At 45.4% G+C, this 21,559-nt stretch overlaps 1 protein-coding gene across 1 annotated transcript in view; it reads right to left on the bottom strand.

Moving 5' to 3' along the window:
* The window catches only part of atp8b1 (ATPase phospholipid transporting 8B1), a 104,317-nt gene that overhangs the window by 7,129 nt on the left and 75,629 nt on the right, over positions 1–21,559 (bottom strand). The window contains exons 15-27 of the mRNA XM_083639137.1: positions 19,263–19,306; positions 17,988–18,144; positions 14,781–14,969; positions 12,207–12,319; positions 11,013–11,177; positions 10,366–10,477; positions 8,919–8,994; positions 8,316–8,448; positions 7,251–7,376; positions 4,770–4,926; positions 3,135–3,358; positions 1,848–1,931; positions 398–643 (exon numbers count right to left, since the gene is read on the bottom strand). Of these exons, the coding sequence (XP_083495263.1) occupies positions 398–643; positions 1,848–1,931; positions 3,135–3,358; positions 4,770–4,926; positions 7,251–7,376; positions 8,316–8,448; positions 8,919–8,994; positions 10,366–10,477; positions 11,013–11,177; positions 12,207–12,319; positions 14,781–14,969; positions 17,988–18,144; positions 19,263–19,306 (1,826 nt within the window). The remainder of the gene's footprint in view (positions 1–397; positions 644–1,847; positions 1,932–3,134; positions 3,359–4,769; positions 4,927–7,250; positions 7,377–8,315; positions 8,449–8,918; positions 8,995–10,365; positions 10,478–11,012; positions 11,178–12,206; positions 12,320–14,780; positions 14,970–17,987; positions 18,145–19,262; positions 19,307–21,559) is intronic.

Raw genomic sequence — 21,559 nt, 5'->3', positions numbered from 1 at the left:
GTGCTAAAAAAGAGAGATTTTTTTTTTTTTTTTTTCTGAAAAAATCCATAGATAAGACGCACCGTTATATAAGCCGCAGGGACCAAAAAACGGGAAAAAAGCCGCGGCTTATAGTCCGGAATTTACGGTAAACACATCACGTGTGTATGTGGACTAAACACATCACGTGTGTATGTGGACTCTATAAGTCACTCTGTTGACCAGCAGCTCTATAAGTCACTCTGTTGACCAGCAGCTCTATAAGTCACTCTGTTGACCAGCAGCTCTATAAGTCACTCTGTTGACCAGCGGCTCTATAAGTCACTCTGTTGACCCTGCAGGCCCCAACAGGTGTTTTGCCCCAACAGGTGTTTTGCCCCAACAGGTGTTTTGCCCCGGGCGAGGCGAGGGACCCCACCTGCAGGTTGACGGTGATGATGAGCGAGGAGGCGGTGACCACGGCCAGGGACTGGTAGTCTGAGGGGGCCTCCCCGTCCTGCCCCATGGTCTGCAGGAAGGCTCCGTACGGGATGAAGAAGATGATGAGAGACACGAAGATGCCGTGGAACAGGCTGATGAAGAAGTTCCTGTAGTTGAACAGCGACCCCTGCTGGCCCGGCAGGTACAGCTTGGGGAACTTCAGACTCAGTTTGTCGTTTACGTCCTGTAGGTGAGAAGAGAGGAGAGGAGAAAACACTTACTCACCCGCAGAGCTCACTTTCTTTACAGTATAGGCTCCCCACTACGATAAACTAGACTACACCACTGTATAAATGTGATTGTTTTATGCACTTGTGCTTTCTGGGGGAGCCTGTGTGGTGACCACAAATGGACTGCTAGCGACCTCTAGTGGACATTTGGCATTAACAACAAGTGCAGGTTTGGAATGAGTCACGTGGCTCGATGGGAAGGGACTATACGGTATGTTGCTGTGCTAGTCAGTAGGGGTGGGGGAAAAAATCGATTCACCTAAGTATCGCAATTTTTAATGTCACGATTTTTTTAATTGATCTTTTATTCCAGAATCGATAATCGCAAAAAAAAAAAAAAAAAAAAATTTGGGTGCTTGCAGTCAGGCCACTCACTGAACAGCAGGCCAGGCGCCGCCTACTGGTTTACTAATGGTTTTATTAGTTTATTAGTTAGTCTGAAGTAATAATTACACTTCAGGGTTAAAGTTAAAGTATCTCATTGTAAAATTGGACTTCAAACGGCCCAATCTGGCTTCAAACGGCCCAAATTGGGCTTCAAACGGCCCAAATTTCACACGCGTCGGCCCATATCGGCCTGGCCTGCTTGGTATCTAATGCCCGGCCTGAATTATGATCCCAGTCCGCCCCTGTTTTTAACTATATCGCCCAGCCCTACTCATGATATATAATATACAGTCTCTAGTGTATGATTAAACTTTTCCCATGTTCTAATCTAGTGTAAAAAAGCAAACAAACTGAAAAAATAAAATAAAAAAATAAACAAAAATCGCAATAAATCGTAATATCGAATCGCAATAATCGTAGAATCGCAATACTTAAGAATCGCAATATAAATCGAATCGGCACCCAAGAATCGTGATAGTATCGAATCGGGAGATAAGTGAATCGCCACAGCCCTACTAGTCAGTCTTGTCTCCCCTCTGGGGATGGGAGCACACAGCTACCGCTGCACCAGCTAGTTAGCCACATCATGTTAGCTAGCCCAAAACAAGCTGTGTACTATGTTAGAGATTAGGAAATAAATGGCTCCAGCGCCTTGCTGGGCTAATTAATATGTGATCCGACTCTCTCCTTTCCTCTCATCTCTAGTGACTGAGCCCTGGTTTCTTGCTGTGATGATGGGAGTAAAGTGTGTGATTTTTGTGTTCTTTGCACCTGGTCCAGGAGTCCAACCAGCAGCACAGGCAGACTGCTGTAACACACGTTGTACAGAGTGATGAACCAGTCCTCATACGCCACCTGCAGGCAGAAACACATTACAGTCATTTAGTCAAGTCTATTTATTTGTATAGCCCTAATTCGCACGCAAAGTCTATACTAGCTAGATCTAACTAAACACTATCGATAAACAGAAACTGAACAATTTATATAAAATATTGCCAAGTATGGCAGGTGAGGGAGAAAAGTGAAAGAGTTTTGAGTTTTAACAAGCCTTTAATGAAACCTCTACCTACGACATGTACATCATGGCAGAGGACAAACAATTTTCACAAAAACAGAACCAATGCAACCCCTCGACAAAAACATTTCTTTTTTTCCCCTTTTTGACACAACACCAAACAAAACAAAACCGACCGGTCATGGACAATCATACACATTGTCAGGCCCTCCTCATCCCAACTCTGTGTTAAAAAGCAGCTCTCCTCCCTCCAGCCTGCACACAGCTTCCCCCAGACACCACCTGCTCTGAAACACTATCATGTCCTGCATCTTTTTGTAGTACTCAAAGTCTATGGCTACGCTCGCCCTAACCAGAGCTTTAAACAAGACTACAGGAAGAAAGAAAGAAAGAAAGAAACATTGGTGCCAATAGTCTATCAGAATGTCTGCAGTCAGAATGCGTTGTTTTGTTGCCACCGCTCTGCTTGTTATTAGAGGCTATATTATAGTATAGTATAGTATAGTATAGTATGCATCAGTGCTGCACGAATACAATAACATATCAGATGATCAAAAATATGTCGCCTAATAATTGAACCCCCCCCAAGCAAATCATATGCCCGCCATAAGACTGCCCCCTGGTGACGGGTATGCGCAATGTGCTTAAATTCACACCAGCATAGGACGCCATAATATCTTTACTTTATTTTGTTGTTTTGTTGCCTTTATTGTGTATTTTATATTCTATTTGTTTTTATATTTTATTAACTTCTTCTTAGTCCCATTTCTTTTGCTGATGCAGTTTCCCTTTGCAGATCCATATAAATTAGTTTAACCCCCCCCCCCGCCCATTTAATTTAATAGACAACAAGGTTAAGACATCAGATTATATATATTTTTTACGCAAAAGACTGGTTCCTACGACGTAGATCACACTTGTTTTAATGTCAATATTGCTATGAAATATTCCTGTCCGACCATGCGTGTGTGTGTGTGAGTGTGTGTGCGTGTGTGTGTGAGAGTGTGTGTGCGTGTCAGAGAGAGAGAGAGAGAGAGACGGACCTGTGCAGAGTACCCGCTGAAGAAGGAGTACCAGAAGTGGACGAGCGTGAAGGCGAAGTTCTTGAAGAAGAAGAAGCGGAGGAACTTGCACATGCGGATGTAGGACCAGCGGCCGTGCACCAGCAGGAGGCGCTGCAGGTAGCGGAACTGAGCGAAGGCGTAGTCACTGGACATGACCGCCTGCATTCCCTCCTGCCCACTGATACCAACACCGATATCTGCAGCTGGGGGGTGGTAGGGGGAGAAAGAGTTCAATAAGAAATTGAAATTGAAAATAGGGAAATGCTGTTTAGGACACTGGATAGATATTGTGGGCGTTCCCACACAGACCGACTGTATCTATTGCACTCAGCCTGAATTAGAGTCTCCAGTTGTCTTCTGTGTTTGGAACTGACTGAGTTGAGGTTTGGCAATGTAAACCCAGTCAGAACGGAGGGAAAGAACACCAGAACTGTCCTTCAAACACGAGCAGAGCGGCTGGACCTCCTTACTCTTGATCATGTTAAACACGAGCAGAGTGGCTGGACCTCCTTACTCTTGATCATGTTAAACACGAGCAGAGCGGCTGGACCTCCTTACTCTTGATCATGTTAAACATGAGCAGAGTGGCTGGACCTCCTTACTCTTGATCATGTTAAACACGAGCAGAGTGGCTGGACCTCCTTACTCTTGATCATGTTAAACATGAGCAGAGCGGCTGGACCTCCTTACTCTTGATCATGTTAAACACGAGCAGAGTGGCTGGACCTCCTTACTCTTGATCATGTTAAACATGAGCAGAGTGGCTGGACCTCCTTACTCTTGATCATGTTAAACATGAGCAGAGTGGCTGGACCTCCTTACTCTGGATCATGTTAAACACGAGCAGAGTGGCTGGACCTCCTTACTCTGGATCATGTTAAACATGAGCAGAGTGGCTGGACCTCCTTACTCTTGATCATGTTAAACATGAGCAGAGTGGCTGGACCTCCTTACTCTTGATCATGTTAAACATGAGCAGAGTGGCTGGACCTCCTTACTCTTGATCATGTTAAACATGAGCAGAGCGGCTGGACCTCCTTACTCTTGATCATGTTAAACATGAGCAGAGTGGCTGGACCTCCTTACTCTTGATCATGTTAAACACAAGCAGAGTGGCTGGACCTCCTTACTCCTGATCATGTTAAACATGAGCAGAGTGGCTGGACCTCCTTACTCTTGATCATGTTAAACACGAGCAGAGTGGCTGGACCTCCTTACTCTTGATCATGTTAAACATGAGCAGAGTGGCTGGACCTCCTTACTCTTGATCATGTTAAACACGAGCAGAGTGGCTGGACCTCCTTACTCTTGATCATGTTAAACACGAGCAGAGTGGCTGGACCTCCTTACTCTTGATCATGTTAAACACAAGCAGAGTGGCTGGACCTCCTTACTCCTGATCATGTTAAACATGAGCAGAGTGGCTGGACCTCCTTACTCTTGATCATGTTAAACACGAGCAGAGCGGCTGGACCTCCTTACTCTTGATCATGTTAAACATGAGCAGAGTGGCTGGACCTCCTTACTCTTGATCATGTTAAACACGAGCAGAGTGGCTGGACCTCCTTACTCTTGATCATGTTAAACAAGAGCAGAGTGGCTGGACCTCCTTACTCTTGATCATGTTGACGTCGTTGGCTCCGTCTCCGATGGACAGCGTGATGGCCTTCTTGTACTTCTTCACCAGACTCACCACGTTGGCTTTCTGCTTCGGCGTGACGCGGCAGCAGATGACCGCTTCACACTCACACGCCATGTCCACAAAGTCCACCTGCAGACCACACAGGTACATGTCAAATGTCATGTAAAACTATGATGATAATAATAATAATGAACACCGTTTACAAAGTGCTCTGACAGACAAAATCAAAGGAGAATAGGATCGTAGGATGAAAACCAAGATAGGTAGTGGTGGCCTAAAGGTTAGAGAAGTGAGCTTGTGACAGGAAGGGCGTCGGTTCAATCCCCGGGACCGGCAGGATAAATCTGGGTGAGGAAAATGAGAGAGAAGAAAACAGCACTTTCTCCTCCCTCATTACCACCACTGAGGTGCCCTTGAGCAAGGCCCTTAACCCCAACCGCTCCAATGGAGCTGCTCAGTGGCCAGCAGATCAGATGGGGTTGTACTGGGCAGCTTCTAGGTATGAATGTGTGTGTGAATGTGAAAAGCGCACTCCTGAAAAAGAGAGCATTGCTCTCAGTGAGACTCCCCCTGTATAAATATTATTAATTAATTAATTAAAAAAACAAAACAAAAACAAAACTGTAAAACAGAATAAAAGTACAACAGAATTATGACAGAGTTTAGACGTAAAAAGACAGTAGAAAGATGGTAAAGAGATAAGCCAATAAAAGATGAAAAGATTATAAAATATAACACGGACTGGCCATCCAACATTTAGTATCTGGTGGAGAAAGTCTTTATATCCTTCACTTAAAAGTAGCAAAACCATAGTGTAGAAATACTTCATTAAGTCCAACTCAACTCTGCTCAATTAACAGCAGGCACCAGCTCATTCAATTTAAAGTTGTTCACCCTCTTCATTATTCTAAACATAAGTTACACAGGATCTACCGTTCTGTCTCACCATTATGTGATAGGTGTCAAGAGGGCACACTGTCCCATGCCTTTTGGTTTTGCCCTTTGCTATCCGGATTCTGGGCCAAAGTATTTGACTGGTACTCTCTAGGGCCTATCAAATAACCCTTCAACCGGAGGCGGAACTCGCCATCTTCGGCTGCTCTGAATCCTCACTGCTCCTCCCCACAGCTGTGCAACAGTCTCTGACGCTGGGGACAACTGTCGCCAAGAGACTCATTCTAAAAGGAGTGGAAGTCTCCCTCTCCTCCTTCCTTTCAGTTGTGGCTGCTGGACATGGTCTCAGTTGTGCGCATGGAGAGACTCGGGTTCCTGAGGACCAACTCACTTGGGAAGTTTTCCACCATTTGGGACCCGTTTCTGGCCTACTTTGATGTAGTCAGGGGTGACGAGCGACTCGCCCAGCTGACCTCTCATGGACCCCTTGCATGTGATCCTATGTAAGACATCTCTCATAAGGACACCACGCTGCTGGTAGCCGAGACGTTACTTTGACAATGTCGTCTATGTTTTTCCTTTTTCCTGGGTATGAGCCTGTTTTTGTTCTTATGTTTATGTTCTGTTTTCATGTTCTGAAAACTGTAAAATAAAATATATATATATATAATATAAAAAAAGAAATACTTCATTAAAAGTAAAAGTCCTGCATTTAAGTAAAAGTATAGAGGTTATTATACTTCAGAACATTTACTGATATATCAGTAGCGTTACATGTTGTGAAGTATCAAAGTAAAACTCATCATTCTGTTCAATTATTGAAGCATGAATGTTCCAACTGCTCCATATACTGTTGAGATTATCTTGTGTTTTGATGTAAAACCTTATTCTGCAAAGTAACTAGTAACTCGGGCCAGCGGATGTAATTATTAATAATTAATGTAATAATTAATCATTAATCATTAATAATTAATGTAATAGAAGAAAAAGTGGATTTCCCTCTGAAATGTAGTGGAGGAAAATTAGACTCACAGAATGGAAATAGTCAATACTTTTACTAGTATTTTACATTATAACAAATAAACCTAATTTGAAATGGATCAACTAGTGTTATGATGTTAGCATTAATCTACCCTATCGATCTCATCTTGTCTGTCCTTCCAGTCATCTACAGCAGTTCTCAAACCTTTTCACATCAAGGACCCCTAAACTGACTCACAAATTAGACCACACTGACCCACATCTGATTTTTGCTTTTAGATATTTTGTTACAGAAAGTGTATGAAACCCATGACCAAAATAGTCAATATATTCTGTCATTGTGTTACTTATAGAAGGAATTATAGTGAAAATAAATGAATCCCCTTTTGCTGGGGACCTCTTGCAACCATCCAAGGACACCTGGGCATCCCCGGACCCCACTTTGAGAACCACTAGTCTACAGGCTGTCCCTACTGTTTTAGATTACAATAACAAAACCATTGAAAATGCTTTATCTGTTATTTAGGATGTTATTTCTCTACCTGTCTCATCTGTTATTTAGGATGTTATTTCTCTACCTGTCTCATCTCCTTCTCCCAGTCGTCGACCGGCTGGTTGTCCTGCGGGCTAGTGGGCGGACGCTTCCCCAGACGGCGAAGACGCAGGCGACGGCGTTTCTTCTTCTTTTCGTACAGAATCTCATTCTGGAAAAATCAAAGATAAAGAAAGAGATTCACTTAACCACAATAGAGACGCTGCATGAAATAGGCCACACCCATTGTGGGTGTGGCTTTTGAACTGTGACGCGCTCCGCACCGTCTTTACGCAGCAACATTCTTTTCACATGCTTTCTCCAGACAGTGGCAGTGAATGGAGAAAGAGAGATACAGAATTCTCCACTCTCGACACTGGGCTCCCCTAAACCTGAATCTGGACTGGAGTGACAGCAACTGGATGTTTGAGCCATTTATCCATGTTTGCTAGTTGGTTTGTGCAGTTTTGACATGTGTGAACGTGACATCACGACCTCAAACAGCAGTGTTACAGTTTTGACAAGCTGCTCACGTACGCCCTGCAAGCTGCTCACGTACGCCCTGCAAGCTGCTCACGTACGCCCTGCAAGCTGCTCACGTACGCCCTGTAAGCTGCTCACATACGCCCTGCAAGCTGCTCACGTGCGCCCTGCAAGCTGCTCACGTACGCCCTGCAAGCTGCTCACGTACGCCCTGTAAGCTGCTCACATACGCCCTGCAAGCTGCTCACGTGCGCCCTGCAAGCTGCTCACGTACGCCCTGCAAGCTGCTCCAGGACCTCTAGGGGCTCCGCGTACGCCTGGTTGGGAATCCCTGACATAGAGAATTCAACAATTTCACCACTGGAGATATACTGGCTTTTAACCCATTGATACCTGATGCAGCATTTGTGTGTGTATCCCTTTAAGACCGTCTTAAAGGGATACACACACAAATGAGGGATATACACGCAAATGCTGCATCAGGTATCAATGGGATGTGTTCACGTGCGTTTCATGCATCAGAACGCTACTCATACACTCCAAACGGATGCAGGATATGCGAGGTGGCCATCATGCGCACGAGCAGGCGTAGTCGAGAGCAAGTATGTATATATCCGGCCTAACTCACCAGCCATCCTCCAGTGATGATCAGGGCGTTCTTGCTCTGCTGGTTGAAGAACGGCTCGTACGGTTTCTTCTTGCTCCGCCCGAAAGACGGCGGCTCGCTTCTCCTGTTGGCCTGACGGATCGTCAGCTTCTCACTACACACACACACACACACACACACACACACACACACCAGATTGATACTTGTGTAATAAATGGGTGTTAAGTACAATGCCGAACAGTATCTTCTTTTTTTTTTTACTATGTCTAATCTTACTTACAGATATATTCAAATTGTCTTTCACATTGCTGTAATTATTTTCTCTACTACTACTTGAGAATGCCACTTTTCAAACCCCTGGAGGGGTTTTTAGGCCATTCTTCACATTCCCTTGCAAATTATAAAATTGTTTAAATTGTTTTCTTTTACATTTTTATTCAATTAAATAATAATAATTCCGTAATCCGTTTGTAACACACATACTCATCGACGCAGAGAGACCAAGAACACAATTTATTCTCGTCTCCTATGTCTTTTCAAAGTGCTAACTGCTAATTCATCGGCACAAGGCTTTGATGCATGTGTGTGTGTGTGTCTGCACAGCAGATACTGGACTGAACTCACTTGACGTCTTCTCCGTAGTGGAGCTGCATGTCGTCCGTCAGCAGCTGACAGGAGAAGCCAATGTTCTCCGCCGTTTCTGAGGAAAAACAAACCAAAGCACAAACAGCTCTTCTCAGTCTGGATCTTCACACAGAGACCACAGTTACAACTACAGTACATCACTGCTGCAGCTGATGCATTTTCTAATGCTGTAAAGTGATTGGATGATTATTGAGTATTGACTAAATGTTGCAAGGCTAAATGTAAATTTTGCCCAAAGCTAAGACCAGTAACACATTTGTATGCAATTGTATATTTCCTATATATCACATTTGCGAGAAACAAAAAAAGCATAACCAGCAGTTTTATGTTGCAAAGCGCTTCAGAATAAAAACTAGGGTTAACAATAGGGATGGGTACCAAGACCCGGTACCAAAACGGGCCCCGGGGCCGGATTTCGAGACACCGGAGGATCAATACGTTTTCACGTTAACGCTTCTCTTATCGGTACTGGAGAAATTAAGAAAATAGATTTCCTATTTATTTGCTACATAAACGTTGTTTTGCACATTTTATTCCACCAACTCCGTAAGACATGCCTAAAGATGTGTTTCTTGCGATTTCCGAACGAGAAAAGAGTTCTGTGTTGCTTTCTCTCTCAGACGAGAGACAGGCAGCAGCCTGCAGCGAGGAGCCGAGCCTGAGAGGAGAGAGGGGCGGGGCTGGGCGGGCAGCACACACACATGTACACACTACACACACTGATTAGGGAAGGCAGCTGAGCCGAGGAGACACCGCAACACGTTAAGAAAGAACGGAGCGATCAAAAGTCTGGTTGTACTTCACTCGAGTTGATGCTGACAATTCACGTTGTCATAAGTGCGATAAATCGTTCACTAGCAACGGTGGAAACACGAGCAATTGGTCTAAACACACAAGACAAAGGGCATCAAATAGGTACAAACGGAGAAATGCACAGTTTTCGACAAGCTAGCTCACACTTCATCATCTGTCAATAATGACCCGGTTGTGGTTACGCATGATACACGGACCCACCTCGTCATCAGGTAGGACTATGTGAACATGGATGATTAAGACGAGAGTAGTAAACATTATCCAGCTGTGTGGGTGTGTTAATAATCAAAGTAAAGTAAAGTAACTTCACTTTATAACTTTTTAAAGGAGTAATACGTATTTTTTTTATCATATTTTCTTTTCCATCTGATTTATTTGACAATTCTATCAGATCCTGCATAGTATTGGTAAATGACAAACCAGGTTTTCTATGTAGATCACACACACACAAAAAATTACCGGTAAATAAAAAAATCATCTTATTTTGGATCTGAACTGTTAATTTGCCTGCCTTGATGCTGAATAAGTTCCTTAGAGTGGAGGGAACTGATAGGGCCTACACTGATGTTGTACAGTATGTTGAGCATGGCAGCCTGAGCTGGAGGAGGCCAACCTTTCTTGTCTCCGGTCAGGACCCAGATCTTGATGTCGGCCTTGGCCAGCTTGGCGATCGTCTCAGGGACTCCGTCCTGCAGCTTGTCCTCGATGGCTGTGGCTCCAATCAGCTGCACAGAAGAGCATGAACACAAGTTACAAGTTACAAAGTTACAATCAGCTGCACAGAAGAGCATGAACACAAGTTACAAAGTTACAAGTTACAAAGTTACAATCAGCTGCACAGAAGAGCATGAACATAAGTTACAAGTTACAGAGTTACAATCAGCTGCACAGAAGAGCATGAACACAAGTTACAAAGTTACAAGTTTCAGAGTTACAATCAGCTGCACAGAAGAGCATGAACATAAGTTACAATGTTACAAGTTACAAAGTTACAATCAGCTGCACAGAAGAGCATGAACATAAGTTACAAGTTACAAAGTAACCGTATTTAAGATTTTGTCTCTCAGAGCCAAATCTGAAAAGACTTTTATATTCTGATCTGTAGTGACAAAGCAGTCATTCTTCTAATCTACATTCTCTAATTGTGTTAACTTATGGACTTTAAACTCCATCCAGAAGCGTGCTCCAAACCACTGATATATATTCGCCTTGACCCGAAAACGAGTATAACACAAACAATATCAAAATTGGATTATTTACCATCAGGTTCTTCTCGATCTGCTCGTAGACGCGGTCGAGTGCAGCGTCTCGGTCGCCCAGCGTCAGTGCGGCCTCTTTGTGCTTCCTCTCCCAGGCGTCAAACTCCTGGCTGCTGACGTCTCTGTAGCACAGGCACAGCGTCCGCAGAGTCTCGTTCGCAAAGATCTGGAGACACAAAGCAAGATGGAAAACACTGCCGCTGCCGTACGCCCACCCACAGACAAACCGTTACGTTTTATTTAATAGACCGTCACAGACAAAATGTTACGTTTATTATTTCATAGACCGTCACAGACCAAAATATAGATCCAAGTTATTGGTTTTTGGACTCCCGTTTTGAAGCCTAGTGTGGCTGTCGCCATCTTGGGGTTGTTGCGCAGCTCGCGCGAGACGACCGTTTAGTTTTCTCATACTACTGATGTAATGATACGGTACAAAGCTGGTGGAAAATTGGCAGTGTTCCTTTAAGTTAGTCTACTCCACATTAACCAGCCATCATCTGGATGCCTATCATATTCTGTACATCTGGATGGCTGCTAAAGCTGTGTTCACACCGAGATATTTATTTTTCTCTCTGTCGCTCGATTCAACCCTTTGGAATCGCTCTGTCGCTCTGTTTAAATCGCTCATCAACAGGAATAAGAATTGACGGACATCTGGGAGCTATAACGTTACGCAATGTCATGTTTGTCCACTACGAGCCACCATAGATGTTTACAAGCTAAGCCTATCAGCGTGCTCCTAACGCGAGCTCTATACCGGTAGTACAGACTTCACTTCATGTCAGCCGTCAGCCTGTCAATCAGCTGTCAATGCGGTTTGTTGCCACACAATAAACCAGCGGTTTGTTCCAAGCCAGTGTGATCCTTGACTCACTCTCACACGGCAGCCAATCAGCATTGAACAGCGACATCGCTCGAGTTGGGATATTTCATCTCGGGGCGACGAGCAAATCTTCGCCCTATCGCTCCGTCTCTGTCGCTCGGACGCCCAGCGATTTTTCTCCCGGGCGAATATACGCTCAATGGCTCGTTTGCATTGACTTTGTATGTAAACTCGATGCCGGCGAAAAACTTGAATAGGTCGGTGTGAACGCAGCTTAACATAACAAATGTGGCTGCAGGGTGAATTTGAGGATCACCAGCACCACCCAATTCACAAGAAGAAGAGGTGAAAGGCAGGCAGTGAACTCACATCCAGGGCGGTCTGGGTGGTCTCCTTGTGTCTGGAGTTGGGAGAAAGACGCTCGTAGATAACGGTGTCCGCTCCTTTACAGTAGAGACGAATACGACCGTCAGGAAACCTCACTGGGAGAGAGAGAGAGAGAGAGAGAGAGAGAGAGAGAGAGAGAGAGAGAGAGAGAGAGAGAGAGAGAGAGGGTGTCAGCAGAGAGGAATATGGACAGGAGACAGGAGACAGGAGACAGGTAGTGAGACAGACAGGATCAGAAGAGAGAGGGGGGAGTGAGATAGAGGGAGAGCATGGAAAAGAACAGGACAGGAAGAGGGATAGAGAGAAAAGTATAATTTTACTTTTTTTTTTTTTTTTTCAATATTTTATTTTCATTTTTCTATAGAACACAAACAAAACAACAGACAGACAGGCTCAGACACAAGAAAAGAAAAGAAACATACAACATAATGAACATTCAATATTACAGTGGTGCTACCAGCCACGTAAGGTGCTTATGTAATTGCAGGCGATGTACTTGAGATCTCACGCAAGAGGGTCTATAGGAAACCAGCCGTGCGAGTCACCCGTCGCCCCTAACCTCATCGAGGTAGACTAACCTCATCGAGGTAGACTAACCTCATCGAGGTAGACTAACCTCATCGAGGTAGACTAACCTCATCGAGGTAGACTAACCTCATCGACGTAGACTAACCTCATCGAGGTAGACTAACCTCATCGAGGTAGACTAACCTCATCGAGGTAGACTAAGAACGGGTCCCATATAGTTAGACATTTTCTAAGTGAGTTGGTTCTCAGGAACCTGAGTCTCTCCATCCGTATAACAAGAGATCATGTCCATCAACCACAATTGGAAAGAGGGTGAAGAGGGGGACTTCCATTCCTTAAGAATTAGTTTTTTGGCAACAGTTGTCCCCAGTGTCAGAGATTGTTGCACAGCTGTAGTGAAGTCCAGAGAGGACACCGAGCAGCCGAAGATGGTGAGTTCTGCCTCCGGCTGAAGGGTTATTTTGTAGGCCTTAGAGTACCAGTCAAATACTTTGGCCCAGAATCCTGCCAGTGACGGGCAGAACCAGAAGGCATGAGACAGAGTGCCCTCCGATACCTGACATCTATCACATAGTGAAGAGACAGAGGGGTAGATCTTGTGCAACTTTAGCCTAGAGTAGTGAAGACGATGGGTGACTTTAAATTGGATCAGCTGGTGTCTACTATTAACTGAGCAGAGCTGCACCACAGACAGACTCCTATCCCATATAATATCAGATAACTCAATGCCAAGTTCCCCCTGCCACGCTTCTCTAATCCTCTGAGTAGAGGCCGTGATGCAGTTGTCAAACAAACATACAAACGTAGAAATTAGATGCTTGGAGTGAGGAGGGCTCAGCAAAACATCGAAGAAAGCATGTTCATCTGGGAGTGTTTCAAAGGTATTAATCTTGGATCGAACATGATCCCTGATTTGCAAGTATCTGAGCCAGTGCGCAATTTTACTTAACACGTTCACTGCCAATGACGAGATATCTCGTCAAGCAGAAACCAACGGTTGACTGCCAATGACGAGATATCTCGTCCAAATTTTTTTTTTTTTTTTTTTGACGGTGGGACGTGGATCAACGCCCCCCACGTCTCCTATGAAAATATTGGAGCCACCGAACGTGTACAACCCATTCCACCGACCCACTAAGTGGCGACAGTGCTCTCCAGACTAGAAAAAGCAGAGCCAAAACTGCAGGGGAACGCGCGAGGAAACCATTATCATACTGTAAAATGGATTGGCGAAAACGCTTTGGCTTTCGCGCATTATCGCGCTGGGAGCTGGCGGTGGGGGATTGCAAATTTGCATAATAGATTATGCGTGCAACACACTTTGAAACACTGGCAGAAAGCCCACAATCGCACGCAGCTTCATTGCAGCTGAGCTCACAACCGAAACGACTCATGCAGACTCGCCCAAAGAGCAGCCGCCAGCAGCCAGGCAGCACAGACAGGCAGAGCCTCGCTTGTGACAAACGCTGCAAAGCCACCAGAGACACACCCACGGAGGGAGGAGTTTGAAGGAGAGGGGGGTTTCCTGCTGCTATGGAGGAAATTACTGTTCAAAACTATTGTTTAGATGTCTGACGTCTTACGCCAAAAATAAATGGTTAAAGTGACTGTTCTATCGAATTTCACAAAAAGCCATTTATCTCAGAATAAATTTTCAGACGCTGAAACCATGCTGTATTCTACTGCTAATGCCTACATAACTACTAACTCTACAAACTAACTCTTTTAGACAGAGAAAGCACACATTCTATTAGTTCTTTTGAGATCATTTGTGTTCACAAAATCTTAGCAGAAAAGAATCCTCGGCTCTTGAAAGATGAGCCAGAATCCTCAAAAAAAAAAACTTGGCAGAACCTACCTACAGTATTGAAAAAACGGCTGGCAGTGAATGTGTTAATATTAAAGATGTTGCTCATGTTGCTAGGTAGGAGTGTGTGTGTGTGTGTGTGTGTGTGTGTGTGTGTGTGTGTGTGTGTGCATGTGTGCGTGTGCGCGCGTGTGTGTGTGTGCGTGCGTGCGCACACGTACGGATAATGGACATGCGCTTGCGGTCGGAGTTGAAGTCGAGCAGGGCGAGCATCTCGTAGGTGGTCTCTGTCTCCATCTCCTGGATGGTGATGGTGTCCTGGGTGCGGGACAGGAACACGAAGCCAAAGTTGCGGGCGGCCGTCACCAGGGCCCCCTCGTCCGGAGACGCCGCCTGGTAGATCAGCTCGTCTGGGAGGGAGAGAGGGCGAGACACACAGGTGGAGAGTTAAGCCTTTGGCATAGTCTTCGCGCCCAGCCAAGTGCATAGGGCGCGCGGCGATTTTGACGTCATCGCACGGGGCGTGTCGGGGGGGCGAGGCCTGAGCGCAGCGCAGGGCGTCCATGGAGATTTTTCTATCAGCGCGTCGGGTTTTGCTGCCTGTGCCTGTGAGATCTCCGTGGTAGGCTATCAGCGGATATCTGCTGTGATTGAGTCCTCACCGTCCTCATCGTCGTAAAGTCGCCTTCGAAGCATGACGTTCGATTATAACGAACTAGTTGTGTTGCTTAGCCTTCCCAAATGTTGAGGGTCGTTTTTTAGAATTGAATACATAGAATTGGGAACGTTACATTAAATTTCATTCAGACTGCCTGGCACTAATCGCCGCCATTTTCCCCTGGAGCTGCCACAGGAGGAGGGGGGTGGGAGGAGCGAGTTGCACACTGACTATGTTCTGTTTTGGCCCGCGCAGAGTTGCGCGTGCCCTCCGCGGAGCCCCGCCTCCAGCGCGTGCGCGAAGAGTATGCCAGACGCTTTAGGCCTGGGAACTCATCAAACCTTTATTCCGGACTCAAGAGTCCATAAAAAAGACACAATTACAACACACAAAACACAACAAAACAAGGCTAGGTCAAAACCTAGCATATGGCCGACGCGGGAAAGCGTTGCTGAGCTTGTTGTTCTAGCAGGCAGCGGCGTTGTTAAACATTTTGCTAAGTATATGAACCCTATGTGACGTTTGATTTGAACAGACGAAAAATATCTCTGTGTGCTCAGTTACGATAGGGAACCCTTCCCTTAGCACTAGAAACTGGTAGGTTTAAAGCCCCAATCAGTCACTTTTTCACCTTAATATAACAGCTTTTTAGTCACTGAAGATGGTAGAGTGACTTGTAACACGGAGAATGTCACCTCTATTGGTCACACAGCGCCCTCCAAAGGCCTCTCCTGGGACTAAGCAGTTTGGTGCCTGCGTCCCGGAGGGAAGCTGCGCGCATGCGCTGTACAGCGCGAGCGTTGTGTTCATGAAAACAAGGAAGTAACTCTGTGCGGATTTGCTACGACAATAAAGTTTCACCTAACTATGGATTATTATTTGATCACGTGGTGAGTACCCGATGTGTACATGTACATAGAGCTTTCTGCCGCTCTGATTGACATGGTCGGAGCCAATGACAGCGCTTGTAATAAGCCGGGAGCGGACATCCGGCAGCGACTGAAACAGTCGCTCCAATGGGAGAGCAGAGTAGAGCAGGGGGGGGGGTTTATCCCAGTTATGGAGACCTGCGGCGCCAGACTCCTCAGACGGAAGGGAGAGGAGGCTGGCCAGCGAGACTACTTCTTATCCTCCTGCACTGCTTATGATGATGCAACTATTGCAGCATTTATGACCTGGGTGTCTGTGGTGTGATTGTCACTTTAACACATTATGTTCCTAAGTTGAAAAACTTCGGAGCACATGAAGAATTCGAATGGCACAATGAAAACTAGATAGTACAGAATGATATAGCACGTATTCGATACGATTCGATTAATCTCTGGTACGTTACAATTTAGTTCAATTAAATGAAAGTACAGTATTCTCATGATGCACCAGCATGTTGAAACGCTGTTTCTCTGCTCTCTGGCCCACTGTTTTCAGACGGACACTGCCGTTTACATGTCTCGGTGGCTGTCATGCGCGCACGTACTTACATGGTATTTACTCGTTAGCTTAGCTGTCCAGTTAGCTTCTCTGTCCGTTTTCCACTTCACTGGTGGTAGCTCCAACAATGATATGTGGTAGGAAATGGGTGTTTATTCGACGTGCAAGCCAAATACTGCAGTTTGCCGCCTGTTGGCATGCATTTGATTGGCTTAGAGTACAGGCCGTTTCACACCGGTGCGGATCTCCGTGCGAATAATCGGCACAGACATTCGCAAAAAAATGTTTTAATTAGTTGTAATTGAAGCTTGCACACCGCGGCCGAACATTCGTGCGGCATTTTATTTTTCCGGATAGACATTGACGGCCGCGGATTTCCGCCTGCGGAAAATACGTTTGACCAATGAAATCCATTGTTTACAGCTGATGTCATACCTCCACTACTCTTGCCGAACCTCATCAATTTGGTTTCTCAACATCCAATTTTATACAAACACCATGACGATCAACACCGAAATTAAGGACAATAGATCTTCAGATCGCCCAGCAGCTGGGATTCACTGAAGATGGTAATGTTGCTGAAACAAATTCCTACTTGCTAACGTTGTAAACCACTGTTGTAAATGGATGGAGCTAATGTTAGCCACTTGTATCCAAGTGCTAACTAGCAGTTTAGCATCAAATTTGGGGTCCGCTGCTCCTGCCTCCATTTCACTGAAATGGACGGCAATTTCACTGCCTCCAGTTGCTTTTCATGGCTCGTCTCGCTGCTGTGTCTGTCTGTCTGTGTCTGACGTTAGCCGACTGGTAGCTAGCTTGCGCAAGTAGGCGGTGCCGTCCTACTAGACGGGAGCCGGGGAGGGACATTAACTACTGGTTACAGTGAACACTGTTTTTCCGCTGCGGAAAATGAATGTGGGACTGCGAATAATTCGCACCGGACCTGTGTGTATAGGTTGCAATGCGGAAAATTCGCACGGAATTTCGTACCACATTCCGCCTCTGCATTCGCACCGCATCTGTGTGAAACGGCCTTACAGCAGCCACAGCCCAAAGACTTGCTGCGTGTTCCGATTGGCTGAGTACCGCAGCGCCCCGCCCACAGGCTGAAAGGCTTCCTCGGGTTGGCGTGCAGGAGTCGTCCTCAACAGAACACTGGTGCCTAAATCCGTGACTAAAAGTCCTTCGGGACAAAGCAAGATAAAGGGGCGTCGCCAGCGTCGGCCAAAAACATACACACAAAACAACATACTGTGTGTGCCCGGCCTCTCTGCAGCCCATGTCTCAGTCTATGTCTCTCACTCTCTCTCTCTCTCTCTCTCTCTCTCTCTGACTCACTCACCTTCTTTCTGCTCCACCATCACAGTGTGGCAGAGGGAGAGCAGTTTGAAGAACTCCAGGGTGTCTTTGTCCTTCCTGGATCGGATGCAGGAAACCAAAGAATGGTCCATGAACTGGAACTTCCTGTCCGCGTGCTGGTTCCAGCTGAAGTCCACCGGCTACCAGGAAATAAAGAATACATTATATCATTATATATACATATATAGATATATATATATATATATATATATATGATTGATGTAACGCCCAGGCATTGCCAGGCCACACCTGTGAATAATTCTGGTGGTTAACACCGCCCAAATCCTGTTTGCGGCGTGCATAAATGATTTGGCACGCATCTAATCTGCGCTTGTGCCCGTTGTCGTGATACATTATGCTCCCCCGCGAGTATGGCATCCTCATGGGATTTTGGGGATATTTTACCTTAAAAACAGGGAGGTCACGTCTACCCAAACAATTATATTATTTTTAAACAGTTATGTTTCTGTATAAATCATTACAATTATGCTCCTGTGAGGTGGGGATGCTTTTCTTTTGCTGCCGGGGCGGGGGTGCAAAACTCGGCATAACACCTGGACAAATGCGCAAGGCGGACTGTTATCTTGCCTGCGTTAAGGCACGCGCAAACAGGTGCGCAAGCGTAAATAGGGGATATCGCCTGTACGAAGATAGAAGATAGGGCCCATTGTCTCTTAAAACAGACACATTGGCTCCCGCAACGTGCAAATGCTTCTGCCTACCCTTCTGTACTTCGCGGAGGCGGGACATCCGCTGAAGGCGGGGACATCCACTAAGTTCTCCAGTCACCTGCCTCGGTTTTGTTTACATGCTTGTTTATGGTTTCATATCGTGATTGGTCGAATACAATAAGCTGACAACTCCCTCTGTCCACATTTTTAAGGGCTGAAGTACAGACTGTGTCTGGAGCATTGGGAGATTGTGGAAGACAGACTGGCTCGAGTGATGTCTATCAGAAAACCTGCTTGATTTTGGCATCCAGGATTTATACAACTACATTAACTGGCCTAATGGGGGCACCATAGCACTAACTGATCATTCACTGCAACATAAATGTGTGAAGAATTTCAAATACATGATATCATAATCTTTTTCAGTCATGTACTAATGATTATTCTTCAAGTTAGGCTGCAACGTTGATAATTTATCTCAATTGCTGGGTTAATTTGGTTCTATCAGACATTTTGTCAATTCATTTCCTGTGTATCTGATTTAGGAATTCTTCATATTCAAAGTGATTGTATTGTATATTTCTCACCCGTCCTCGGTCCAGGGACACGCCCTCCGCTGTGGTGGGGTCACCTGTGGAGAGGAGAGCAGAAACATGTCCTGATTGACAATACAGGGCGGGGCAAAGCATCACAGTGATGTAGAGAGACATGTGGACAGACAGACAATACAGGGCGGGGCAAGGCATCACAGTGATGTAGAGAGACATGTGGACAGACAGACAATACAAGGCATCACAGTGATGTGAAGAGACATGTGGACAGACAGACAATACAGGGCGGGGCAAGGCATCACAGTGATGTAGAGAGACATGTGGACAGACAGACAATACAGGGCGGGGCAAGGCATCACAGTGATGTAGAGAGACATGTGGACAGACAGACAATACAGGGCGGGGCAAGGCATCACAGTGATGTGAAGAGACATGTGGACAGACAGACAATACAGGGCGGGGCAAGGCATCACAGTGATGTAGAGAGACATGTGGACAGACAGACAATACAGGGCGGGGCAAGGCATCACAGTGATGTGAAGAGACATGTGGACAGACAGACAATACAGGGCGGGGCAAGGCATCACAGTGATGTAGAGAGACATGTGGACAGACAGACAATACAAGGCATCCCAGTGATGTGAAGAGACATGTGAACAAAGAGACAATACAAGGCATCACAGTGATGTAGAGAGACATGTGGACAGACAGACAATACAAGGCATCCCAGTGAAGTGAAGAGACATGTGGACAGACAGACAATACAGGGCATCCCAGTGAAGTGAAGAGACATGTGGACAGACAGACAATACAGGGCATCCCAGTGAAGTGAAGAGACATGTGGACAAAGAGACAATACAAGGCATCCCAGTGAAGTGAAGAGACATGTGGACAAAGAGACAATACAAGGTATCACAGTGACGTGAAGAGACATGTGGACAAAGAGACAATACAAGGCATCACAGTGACGTGAAGAGACATGTGGACAAAGAGACAATACAAGGCATCACAGTGAAGTGAAGAGACATGTGGACAAAGAGACAATACAAGGCATCACAGTGACGTGAAGAGACATGTGGACAGACAATACAAGGCATCACAGTGATGTGGAGAGACATGTGGACAGACAGACAATACAAGGTATCACAATGATGTGAAGAGACATGTGGACAGACAGACAATACAAGGTATCACAATGAAGTGAAGAGACATGTGGACAGACAATACAAGGCATCACAGTGAAGTGAAGAGACATGTGGACAAAGAGACAATACAAGGCATCACAGTGACGTGAAGAGACATGTGGACAGACAATACAAGGCATCACAGTGATGTGGAGAGACATGTGGACAGACAGACAATACAAGGTATCACAATGATGTGAAGAGACATGTGGACAGACAGACAATACAAGGTATCACAATGAAGTGAAGAGACATGTGGACAGACAGACAATACAAGGCATCACAGTGACATGAAGAGACATGTGGACAGACAATACAAGGCATCACAGTGACGTGGAGAGACATGTGGACAGACAGACAATACAAGGCATCACAGTGATGTGAAGAGACATGTGGGCAGACAGACAATACAAGGCATCACAGTGACGTGAAGAGACATGTGGACAGACAGACAATACAAGGTATCACAATGATGTGAAGAGACATGTGAACAAAGAGACAATACAAGGTATCACAGTGATGTGAAGAGACATGTGAACAAAGAGACAATACAAGGCATCACAATGATGTGAAGAGACATGTGAACAGACAGACAATACAAGGTATCACAATGATGTGAAGAGACATGTGAACAAAGAGACAATACAAGGCATCACAGTGATGTGGAGAGACATGTGAACAAAGAGACAATACAAGGTATCACAATGATGTGAAGAGACATGTGGACAGACAGACAATACAAGGCATCACAGTGACGTGAAGAGACATGTGGACAGACAGACAATACAAGGCATCACAGTGATGTGAAGAGACATGTGGACAGACAGACAATACAAGGCATCACAGTGACGTGAAGAGACATGTGGACAGACAGACAATACAAGGTATCACAATGATGTGAAGAGAAATGTGAACAAAGAGACAATACAAGGTATCACAATGATGTGAAGAGACATGTGAACAGACAGACAATACAAGGCATCACAGTGATGTGAAGAGACATGTGAACAAAGAGACAATACAAGGCATCACAATGATGTGAAGAGACATGTGAACAGATACAAGGCATCACAGTGACGTGAAGAGACATGTGGACAGACAGACAATACAAGGCATCACAGTGACGTGAAGAGACATGTGGACAGACAG

Source organism: Poromitra crassiceps (genome assembly GCF_964638095.1).
Source record: "Poromitra crassiceps genome assembly, chromosome: 6".
NCBI classification, from domain to species: Eukaryota; Metazoa; Chordata; class Actinopteri; order Beryciformes; family Melamphaidae; genus Poromitra; species Poromitra crassiceps.
The sequence above is the reverse complement of the archived record's forward strand: the minus strand, read 5'-3'. Positions and strand labels throughout refer to the sequence as shown.